Source organism: Typopeltis vanoorti, chromosome 3 (genome assembly GCF_054136105.1).
Source record: "Typopeltis vanoorti isolate ZY-2024b chromosome 3, IOZ_Tvanoo_1.0, whole genome shotgun sequence".
NCBI lineage: Eukaryota > Metazoa > Arthropoda > Arachnida > Uropygi > Thelyphonidae > Typopeltis > Typopeltis vanoorti.
Window position 1 is genome coordinate 26466671 of NC_143551.1, and position 12642 is coordinate 26479312.

The window sequence follows — 12642 nt, forward strand, 5'->3', positions numbered from 1 at the left end:
AGAAAACTAAATAAGCATTTTTATTTATTTATAGATATAAACTGTTGAATCCTCCGTATAAAAACTGGGGAGGAATCAAAAATAAGAGTTTCGTTGGTTTTAGCAGAATGTTCTTCTATCAGGTATGTATTCATTTAAATTAAATACCAAAATTTATATAAATAATATATACCATATACATTAATACTGTTCCATTCTTTACTTAAGCTCTTGTTTTATATTAAATGAAAAATTGAAGATTAGGAAATATGACGTCATTTATTTTATTTTATTTTTGAGGAAGCAGATATAAATGGTATTAGCTATGAAATTACCTTGGACAGAACTTGTGCAGCCGACATGCTTTTTCCTTTATATATTACGCCATTTTCGTTCATGACGAGAAGACCAAGACAATTATTATCATCATATGCAATTATTCAACCGTTTTCATTTACGGTAGGTAGTTTTATGATACCAATTTCTGATATGATTTTAGAATCATATAATAAATATGATATGATTCTAATCTGATAGAATTTTTCTCGCTCTCTCTCTTTCTCACACACATATACGCACACGCACACACAAATATTGTACAAGCTTTAATACTTATATTTAAATATGGTTCTCAAATGGCATGAAAATGCTGATTGTTCATGATAGTTATTGAAGTAACTTATTATTATATTTAATTCGACATCGTCTGAATATCTTCACGGCTATCCAATAATGGGAACCTAATACACATACTAAATGCTTATATAAGGTGCTGAACATTAACATGAAATGTGAGCATATTGGGATATAGCTATACCTTTTACAACACAACTGTAAGTTTATTATCGATTTGATAGATTTGATGGTCAATCTCAGTAAAAGTTTTGCCCTTCTCTATAGTAATTTTATCAGATTACCAATTTTATCAGTATGGCTATATATTTTCATCTATTTAACTGACATAATTTGTCTCCTTGGTCGTTTTTTTCAGGTATGGATTTTCCTAATGGCATCACTTTTAGTAGGCAGTTTGTCAACGTATTTCGTTCTAATAATTTCATCTCATATTACTAATTTTGAAAAAGTGAACTTCACTGCCGTGTTCTGGGTACTCTTCGGAACACTTACTACTAAAGGTAAGTAATATTTCTAAACAAAGCCCATACGTCAATAACCAAAATACACGCTATATCGCTTATTGGTACTTTTAATACTCGTCTCCTACATATTTTATATAATATGATTTTCATTAAATCATTTATTAAAAAAAGGGTAAGACACCTAAAATGATTTATATAAGGAATAAGATATAAATAGTTAATGGAACCTTTATTTTCAATATTTTCAATTTTCCTTTGTAGACTTTGTTTCATTAAATATACTTTATATTGGATATCTTACTTTCTTGTGGTTGACAGACTATAACCTTTCGAACTAGTTTAAATCACCGGTTAAAACGACTTCTTCATTGCAGTGATGTTTTATGCTTAAACAGGCAATATTGAATACAATAAGGAATTTCAATGGATGCTTTGGATCAATAAGTTCTGACATGAATGGTAATAATCTCACTTTCGACTGGTAAACTTTTTATATTACGTTTTATATCATTTCATGTTTCAATACATCTGAGAATGAGTTCATCTAATGAGGATAACCGTTCTCAATTTTTGATTTCCTTTCTCCAAAGGTTGATTTTCTTCAATTTTCTTAACAGCTGAGTCATGTTCCTCTGATATTTTAATGTTTACCATCACTCAATCCGGTTGCACTGATCATGCCAACAGCAATACCGAAGTGCTTGAAATCACCAACCTCACATTAATTTTTCGCGTCTAATAAAATAATACTAAACCCCGATCAGGCTCATAAGTATTGATTTTTGTCAACAGTAAGTCTTATAAGTAAAATCCTAGAATTTTTCTTTCTCTGGCAATTTCAAATATCAACCTAGTATTGACTCCATTGGAAGCAATTTTTCCTAACACGAACTCAAACCCGAGTGTCATCTTGCATTATAAAAGTTTCATTTGTCAATCTACATTCTCCAAACAAATTGTATGGGTTCCCGAGAAGAATCACACATATCTCTGATATTAGTTAACGTTATTTCAATCTTCCATTCTTCCCAAAACGAAGTTAAAAACATTGTAAGAAGATTATTAAAACTTCCAGAAAAGTCCTGTGTAGCTCAGTGAAAGTGGTGTTTGCACGCCTCTACAATAAATCGCGCGAAGATAGACTTTAGTTAAAACCTTATCGCCGACTAGAGAAAATATTTTCGATCGGTTCCAGAGTAAGTCGATCTCCGTCAAATCCGTAACCTGTATCCAGTATTTATTGGGTAAATCTCTTTACAACCATTTTTAATGATAACATAAAGTAAACTTTTAATTAAAAATGTTCCAAAGTTCAATAATATCTGCTTCTCACATCAAAAATATTATCCTAAAGATAGCATTTGGCAAGACCAAATCATGAATGAAACGATTTTAATGAAAGCATAGTGAGTTCATCACCTCATCAAAATTCTCACTGAGATTTTATAATCAGAAAAAAGTCTTTAAAACAATGGTATCGTATTTTATATAAGATAGATCACTTCACATAAACTTCGTTGTAGGTAACAATAGAGCATATAATAATCTAGAGAATATATTAGGTGTTAACCTAGCAAATCGAGATATGTTTTGAAATAATAATTTATTTCTTGTTCTTTTCCTTTTTTTTTTTTTTTTTCAGGTTTCAGCTCTTTCTATCCTTCAAGAGCATTCCACATGTTTGCGTCCTTCTGGTTAATTTTTGCTTTTGTAATAGCTGCATCTTACAGCAGTTGTCTGCTGTCTTATTTGACAATCTTGGAAAAGGGAAAAGTTATAGAAACAACCAGAGATCTATCGAGAGCACTGGAAAAGAACGAAATAAGGTGCGGAACAATTAAAGCAACATCTGTAATGTCTACAATAATGGTAAGTCACTTTCATGCACACGCGCTCCACACACACACACACGCCATATACTGGATGTGTGTGTTTATGTGTGTGACACCCTTAATGGAATAAAAGATAAGGTATTGTCCCTTCAAGATATAATACTAGTTGGAGGAAGCGATTCTTTAAGAGAAGGATTTCTTTAAGTTTTGTCTGGAGTACCACTTTTGTTTAACGAATTTCAAATAAAAATTTAGTAAAGTAATTAATGCATGACAAAAACAGTTAAAATGTTCACTCGCCACGTCTTTGAATACCGAAGTTATCAAAATTTACAATTCTGAAATGTTCCAACTCAGTTAAATTAGTTCAAGTTTCTTTTCAGTATTTACTTCCATATTCAGATTTGTCCTAGTTCTAGTGATCTGTTTTGAAATCAATCCATCATGTAGGATTCTATCAATTATACATTTATTTATCCAGGGATTCTATTGTACCTTTATGTCAGTGCCAATCAGTATGCAAATATGGGGGGGGTTAGTTTGGAAAGCAGCTCGAGTTCATCGTCCACAGAAATATTAACGAAACGAAACGACACATCAAAGCTCGCTAAACGATCGTGATGCTACAATCGAAGGTTCTGTATAATGATTCATATTCAGACTTTTTATTATTATTTTTTTAATGTAAGGCGATGTCTTGCGTATATGCTTCTTGAATTCGAATGGCAAATTCTTATGGTTACATTAATTTATGGCATCAACGATGTAGAATAAAGGATCTCCTGCTTTATGGCCGTTAAGTAGATAATGTAGTTGGCGTGGGAGGTTAATTTTTTGTATTTGAACAAAATTTCAGTTGGCAGGTTTGTAATATTCTCTGACAGAGTTTTATTTTTATTTTTTTTGCGATGTTCACCTATCCAATAAACATTCTTCTATTTAGTTATTGATTCCACTTGTATTAACAGTCAGGAATCGTTTCCTTTGTCTTTTTAATACCACGATGTTATTATCATGTTTTAGATCTCTCAAGGTAGCCTTTTCTCCCAGAGATACGATGATTTTAACAAAGGAAGGGAGAGAAAGAGAGAGAGAGAGAGAGAGAGAGAGGGAAAGAGAGAGAATTTTCTTTTGACATGTTTGAAGTTTCTAGCAGAAATAACGTCGGCTTCAACTGGCAGTAGTCTTTTATGAAAAATTTTATGTTTGATATCCGAATCAATATGCACAGCAATTTTGTCATTACGCAAATGAAGCGTATGCTTAAATGTTTTGTCTCATTACTCTAAAGTGCATAATATGACAACAATATGAATTACCATGTCTGTTGGAATTTGTGTGCATATTATGCACATACCTTATATTTGGGAAGATAAGACGCAATTTTTTACGTAGAAACATCGAATTCCGAAGGTAGATGATACTGGGCAATTCCTGGATTCCAACGTTTTCGATGAGATTCAAACACGTCATGTCTCGTGGCATATGTGGGAACGATTTTCCTACTAAAACTTTATTGGCGTCAGAAATAGTTAGTGGGCAAGTGTATGTGGTTTTGAAAGGACGAGACGATTATAAAGACGTTTAAATAATGCTGCATAGTTATGGTAATAATAAATGAATACATATTTATATGATAATATATTTTTTCTAAAAATTGTCTCATAAATTCGTGGTGCGTCTTATAGTCCGGGGAATCTAATCGTCCGAAAAATACGGTATATACATAAACACACACACACACACACACACACACACACATATATATATATATATATATATATATATTATATATATATATATATATATATATATATATATATATATATATATATATATATATATATATATATATATATATATATATATATAAGGCTTGCGAAATGCTCTCTTCCCTAACGAATCAAAATTTTGATCTCACGATTTGATATCTCCCTATAGCTTCCTCAGATAACCTCCCCTACCTTCCCCTCTCTCTATGTAAAACTTCATCCGCATTAATTTGGCAATAACCCTAAGGGGGATATTATCAAATTATATGTTTCATTCATATGTCTTCCCATTCTAACCGTCTGGAAATTGCATTTCTCAGTCTCATCTTCCTACTCAACATTCCAGATACGAGAAAACACCTTAGTCAAACCTCTCTCAATCCTTTACAATATCCCTCCATTCTTTTCTAAACCAGGTAACCAAATTTGTTCACAGTAATCCATATGCAACCTGGTCAATGTGGTATGAAATGAAACCAAAACATTCTTACTTCCACATGTCAGTGTCCTCTAGTTTAACTATCACACCCCGAAAGTTTATGTCCCCGTCCTCAAGAGCTAACAGATTTCTCTTATTCTCTTCTTCCTCCAAGATGTTTCCACCACTTGGATTCTTTACATACCATTTCTGCGTCCCAAATTTTAAAACCTAACACTACATAACATTATTCTGTAAGTTATAGAATCATCATTTATATTCAATTAAGACAACACAAAATAGAGAAATTTCAATCGAATAGTTACAGTAGGAGCTAAGTAACGTATTTATTTAATCTTTTCAGGAGCTTTTTAATCTGTGATGTGGTATCTATAATGTGTTTCATAATATAAACTGTTTATTTAGGAACGTTCCTAGATGAATGAAATAAATCTAGATTTCTGCTATAAATTGATTATTATTACATCTGTTATCAGTGATCATTACACTTAATAACGCTTTTGGATGTGTTTGTGGTACTTCTGTGAGCGTGATTGAAAACAATGTGTATCCAGGACAGATGGCTAACCCTCTAATGGAAATAATATATGAGAAAACTACTAACTTCACATTCAGTACAAACGAAGGCGCTAGATTTCTTTTAAAGTCACACACATCCCAGTGGTGTACCTTCATAATTCTCCCTAAATTTACATCATCTGCAAATGACATATTACCTTTCAGATCTCTCTCGATATCATTTAACTACATACTGAACATGCAAATTAAATGGGTGCCCGTAGTGACACCATGGCATGTTATGCTCATCACCTGAATGCCCATGATTATCTGTTTCCTCTTCAATCTCTTTCAATATGCTCCATATCGCCATTTCTCTATCAGTTGTTGATGTTTCGTCATTGCGCTTGTTTCGCAACTCTCTACTCATTCACTAACTGCAATGTCTTCTGCAGGTGCTCTTGTGCTTGTTTTTTTCATCATAATTCATACGGTAGAGAGCAGCTTTCAGTAAATTTCCCTATTCATGAAAAGTCCTCTTCATCACTTTCACATTTAGAATCTTTAACATCATTTAGCTTCATCTCTGAAACCATGCCTAAAGGAATGTAAAATATCCTAAGTTAAATATCGCTTAAGACAGAATAAAATAATGTAAAAAATTCAATTAAAGTTATAGTTAAATTGCATAGTTTAGTGTTGAAAAGTGGATTACAAGGAATAATTAAAGAATGTATAATTTGTTCTTCTGATAACAAATCAAACATTATAGTGAATATTAAGTAAATTCTTAAATCTTCTATATCGCTCTTTAGAAACAAAAATAAACAAGTAAATTATCTCTCCTATTTTACTGAATAAACACTAGCAATCTCTCGGGGGACCCTGCAACCCCTAGAGAGCGCTTCCCCTGGGTGGTGGATAGGGGAGTCCACCATGTGTGCGTGCGTGCGTGCGTGCGTCGTGCGTGGGGGCGTGGGGGCGTGTGTGTGTGTGTGTGTGTGTGTGTGTGTGTGTGTGTGTCGTGGGGTGGTCCGAATATACTGAATAAAGACTTGTGGACCAACAGGGCCATAAGGGGTAATCATCTTGATTGTAAGGGAAGTGGCACTCCGTGGACCCCTAGCTGGATCTATCCTTTTCTTCTTCTACTTTGAGGAAGTTCCACTTTAAAATTTCCTATAAGGCCTTATCAGTCAACTTTTCTTATTTTATGACCATTATGCTATTATAGTACTGGAGGTTCATGAGGTCTTTTCATTTCTGGCCTTACATCTATGCCCTCTCTATAAACCCTACTATAATTCTTCTATAGTCTACTCTTTTACCTTTCAATATACTCTATTCCTCCTATGGGTTTAAATTCGGAAGAAGGCTTGTTCGGAAGTCTTAGCAGCTCGCCCTACCACTGAACTATTCCATCGTCAGGCCAGATCCCTGACATGGAGAGCGTAATTCTACTTGTAAACTGACAGAAAAAGATAATTGGATTCAATCTATGGAAAACGATCCTAGAGTGGAAAAGGTAAAACAAAAATGGAAACGACAAAATATAATACATATAGTAAACTGGAATTTAAGAGGAATAGCATGTAAAGAAATAGAATTAGACCAACTATTAAATAAAAGAAATTTTAAAATAGCAGTAATCACTGAAAAAAAAAGAAATTAAAAGGAACTATCAGAACAGAAAATATGATATACAGTGGAGTCGACATAGACCAAAGAGCATAAGCAGGAGTCATGATTTGGATTCATAACTCACTTTCAAAACAGTTAAAACATTATAAATTATGGAACGAAAGAATACTATAAGCTAGAATAAAACAGATAGAGGCTATTTAACAATAAATGGTTTATATGCTCCAGAAGAAGGAAGAAAACAGGATAATATTGATATTTATAATCAGCTACAAACCATACATAATAAAATAAATAAAAATGATTACGTAATTTTAGCAGGAGACTTAAATGCAAGAATTGGAAACACGAAAATCAATAAAATTGATTGATTTTGTAGTTTATAATAACCTAAAAATAATGAATTCCTTCTATAAACATAAAGACATACATAAATATACTTGGGCAGCAAGAGGATGGAAATCAATATTAGATTACTTCATATTAAATGAAAAGAAATCAAAATTTTCACTAGATGATAGACTTCACAGAGGATATGAAATAAGCAGTGACCAATTCTTTGTTAAAATAAAATTAAGATTACCGCCTAAATGGCCACAAGTAACAAGAACAGAAAGAAAATCGGAAACATTTGTTTATAAAACTAGACTATTGAATGACACAAATGTACAATGAATATATGAACAAAGAATTAACCAATATATAGATAAAATAAAACAAAATGAATAAATAGAAATAGAATGATAATATAAAAACAATAATAAATGCAGCAGCAAATAATAGCTTAGGAAAGACCAAAAAATTCAATAAAAGGAAAGCACTGAAAATATGGGATGATACAATCAAGGAAATAATCAAAAAGAAAAAAGAAGCCTACCACAAATGGTAAAGAAGTAAAATATTAGAAGATGAAGTGGAATATAAAAGAATAAGCGCTATAGCTAAAAGAGAAATCAGAAAAACACATAGAGATTCATGGAACAAATTTATTTCTAATTTAGAATGATTTATATAAAATCAGACCCAATGTATATAAGGTTTTTAAACACTTAAATGCAGATACCAAAGAAAACATAAAATTAAACACCGAATTGAAATTAGAAGAATTTCTAAATTACTACACAGAATTATGGACAGATAAATATTTTAAAAAATACAACTGGCAAACAATTAACGAAAATGAAAAGGAAATGTCTAAAGAATAATTAGTAATCAGCCAGAAACAAGAAACGAAAAATCACATGGAGAAGATAAGCTAGGTTCAGAACTATATAAATACGTAAGAACAACATTCAAAGAAAGACTCTTATTATTTTTAAATAAAATTTATTCAACTGGTATCCCCCCAATAGAATGGAAAAAAGCAATTGTGATTCCAATCTTTAAAAAAGGTAATAAAGGTGACCCTAAAAACTATAGGGGTATCAGTATACTAAATTCTTCTTACAAAATATATAGCAGACTCTTAAATAGCAAACTTAAATAGCAAAAATTAGAAGTATAGAATGGTTTTAGAAAAGAACCATCATGTATAGACCCAGCATTTTGCCAAAAATTAATAATAGAGAAAAGAAGAGAATACAATTTAAAAACACACATTGCATTTATTGACTTTGAAAAAACCTTTGACAAAGGTAAAGAAGAATTTTATTTAACACAAAGAAAGAAAGACAAATACCAAATAATATCCTAAAAGCTACCACAAGCATATATGAAAAAATCAAATACAAATAAGATTAAATTACGAGCTATCATATACGAGAGAGATAAACCAAGGGAATCTACAGGAATATCCCCTCTCAGCAACTCTTTTTAATATCTACTTATATGAAATAATAATAAAATATAATAAAAATTTACATCAAGGAATTAAACGTTCTCCTACAGTGAACGTAAATACTCTCCTTTTTGCAGACGACTAAATAGTAATTACTAATTCTGAAGATAACTTACAAACAGCTATTTTAGATATAAATGAGAAATCCAAAGATTATGGTATGATAATATCAAGAAAAAATCAAAAACAATGGCCTTTAAAGGTCACGATAGAGCAAGAACTAAAATAGTAATAGATAAGAAGATCTTAGAACAGAGTAATTCATTTAACTACCTAGGATATATGATCACATATCAAAATGAAAACGATATAAACGCAAAAATTGTAAAATAGGTAAAAAAACAGGTTTAATTAACACTATATTTAAAACAAACCTAGTTCAAAAACAAACCAGACTAAAAGTATTCAATACATTAGCCCTACCAGTCTTAATGTATGGAAGCGAAATCTGAACAATAAAACAAAATGTCAAACAAAGATTAACATCAGCAGAAATGAAGTTGATGAGAAAAACTGCAAAAGGATACCCTATTTGATCACAAAAGAAATGAAGAAATTATGAAAGAATTAAACCAAGAACCAGTAATTGAAAAAAAATTAAAAAATATAAACATAAATGGATGGAACATGTTCAAAGAATGAAAACTGAAAGATTACCAAAACAAGACTTAAAGTTCAAGCGATTAGGAAAAAGAAAACTAAGACGTCCTCTTAAACGATTCAACGATGACTTCTAAGACCGGAACAGGCCAAGCTAGGCCTAAATCCTTGATATGCATGATGATGATGATGAAACACTATGAATCACAAAATGAAGATATGCACGTCTTTAAAAAGCTGCAATCCACCTAATCGAAACAAAGATCCATGTTTTGAATAAAAACTGTCTGCATCAGTTACATGGAACGATGATTCATTAGAAGCACCTTGATATCTGTAACCCGTCTAGAATATAAGAATTTGCGCCTTTCATTTGTATTGATTTTTATTTAGTAGTATTCTCATATATTATTCCCATTAGAGGGTTTGTCATCTCTCCTGGATGCACATCATTATCAATCACGTTCACAGAGTGAAAGTAAAAGAAGTACCCAATCACTTCCAAAAGTGTAATGATCAGTGATGAGAGATGTAATGATCATTACATCTCTCGTGATAATTTCGGTAATACATTACACTGAATAATGTAATGATCATTATATTATTCAGTGTAATAATCACTGATGACAGATCTAATAATAATTTAAAGCAGAAATATATATTTATTGCATTCATCTATGAACTTTCCTAAATAAACAGTATATACCATGTAACAGTATATAACAGTATATTACAGATACTACATAACAGATTAAAAAGCTCCAAAAAAGGTTAAATAAATACGTTACTTAGCTCTTATTGTAACTATTTAATTGAAAATTCTCTATTTTGTGTTGTCTTAATTGAATATAAATGATGATTCTTTCTCTTCTTACCACCAAATATTTTAATCATTCTTAATATCAAGATCTCTGTTAAGTCTTATTGTTTACTATGTTTTATTATTTTTTTTAGAGTTCAACCACAGGTGCTCTGAAAGGTGTCCGGAGACAAGTCGAACGGGATCCTTCACTTCTTTGTGAAACACCTCAAAAATGCATCATAAAAATCTTGCGAGAGAATTACTGCCTTATTTGGATGGGATTGTTATTAGAAAATGCTGCTTACGAGAATGGACCTGATAATTTCGTTTTGTCTAAAGATGGATTTTATACTAGTTCTCTTGGTCATTGGCTCCCCAAAGCACATCCCTGTATTGAGGTGTTTTCAATAATGTAAGTGAATATAAAGTATATTTGACAGCTGAGAGTTAGCAATTTAAATATCGGTTAAATATTTCTTTTAACTTTTTCTTTTCTTTCTAACCCACATGACTATTTATAAGATTTTCATTTTGTTTTAATTTTGATTTCTCAGTGGCTTCTTCAGCCGAATAATTTGGTTCATAAATAGCAGTCTCTTGAAGCTTCTCAACGTTTAATTTTTAAGGTGGCATTATAAAACATCTTCAGACATTAAAACAATTATTTCGTATAGGAAAAAATTCTACATTTATGCTTTCTAAAAGGAAAACTAAACTTAACAACAGTATCACAACCGATATGGGTGATGTATAGCCTTCGTCTTTGTATTTGATTCACTGTAGGTCTGAAATGACACTACTACTACTACTATTACTGCTACTTCTAATAATAATAATAATAACAATATTAATGGAAGCAGGTGTAGGTAGGCAGCCTAATACCTTTTCATTCCCTAAACGGAATGGAGGAATGAGTTTCACGAGCTCATTTTGAGGAATGAAAAGGTTGTCCCCCATGCAGTATCCCATTTTAATCTATCCAATCCTGTATTCTTCCCTTGACTAATTTCTCCAAGACCTTGACAACGATTCCTGATATGCTAATCGGTCGGTAATTTACAACAGCAGTGTTGGAACCTCCTCCTTTATGCAGTGGAACTATTTTCCCCTCTTTCCACCCCCTCTGGACTAACCCAGACCCGAGACACAAATTACACAAAATGATCAAGGGTACTGACAATTCTTTAGCCACTTCACGTACGACACGAGCTGGTATACCATCCAATCCCACAGGTGTATTGACATTGACGTTTTGCAATAGACTACTATCCTCCAATTTATTCACCACAATTCCCGTATAATCTATTGGTTCATTCATTTCAGCAATGACACCACGTGGATGATATATTCTTGCAATGTGCTCGCTCAGTAATTCAACTATATCAACTGATTCGGTTACCTCCCTGCAATTGGCATTCTTTAAAATCATTCTGCCATATGCATTTTTCTTTTACTTGCAACATATCGAAAAAACTGTTTTGGATTCTCTTTAGCCTGCATGGACAATTTTTTTTCGTAATCCTTTTTTGCTTTTCTTACCACACTCGTTACCCTTCAGGCCTGCGCTTTATACCATTCAGGTGCCTGCCGGTCATTTTTCTCGTTAAATTCCCTACATAGTTGCTTTTTTTTGCAGCTCAAGCTTAATTGTGTTATTCATCCATTTAACCCCTACTTCTTTTACTATTCGGACTCTAGGTATATGGTCAGCCATTGCTTCATGCAAATACTTCTTAACCGCCTCCCATGGCACTGAACTAATCAATCTCCTAAGCTTGTCATATTTACCATCCCGATAATTCCACATTAACCCTGTCTTAATTGTAAATTCCACACCTTTAGCCACCTCCCAAGTCAAGACCCTATGATCACTCTCACCAATTGGTGGCAACGTGGTCATATTCGTTACAGCCAAATTTTCAGATGCAATTACTAGGTCGAGCACTCTCCGACCCCTAGTAGTTTCCATTACATGCTGTAGCAGATAGTTGTCCCATAATAACCGTATAAATTCCAATTCCTTCCTCCCATCTCCTCCTTCCAATCAATGTTTCCATATTTGAAATCTCCCATAATAATAACCCTCCTTCCACTCATTTCTTCTATTTCCTTATGGATTCTATCTCCACCATCTATTCAATC

General features: G+C 32.3%; 1 protein-coding gene across 1 annotated transcript; it reads left to right on the forward strand.

Annotated features, from left to right (window-relative positions):
• Window positions 1-985: 985 nt before the first annotated feature.
• On the forward strand, window positions 986-10916 carry LOC150108005 (glutamate receptor ionotropic, delta-2-like). The gene is made up of 3 exons (XM_090415634.1): window positions 986-1115; window positions 2722-2948; window positions 10653-10916. The coding sequence occupies exons 1-3, from the start codon at window positions 986-988 to the stop codon at window positions 10914-10916; spliced, it is 621 nt and encodes a 206-aa protein (XP_090271760.1).
• The last annotated feature ends 1726 nt before the right edge of the window (window positions 10917-12642 follow it).

Coding starts and splice junctions, on each gene's coding strand:
- LOC150108005 (XM_090415634.1), top strand. CDS start 986: ATGGCATCACTTTTAGTAGGCAGTTTGTCAACGTATTTCGTTCTAATA. Junction 1,116..2,721: donor CGGAACACTTACTACTAAAG/GTAAGTAATATT, acceptor TTTTTTTTTCAG/GTTTCAGCTCTTTCTATCCT. Junction 2,949..10,652: donor CTGTAATGTCTACAATAATG/GTAAGTCACTTT, acceptor TATTTTTTTTAG/AGTTCAACCACAGGTGCTCT.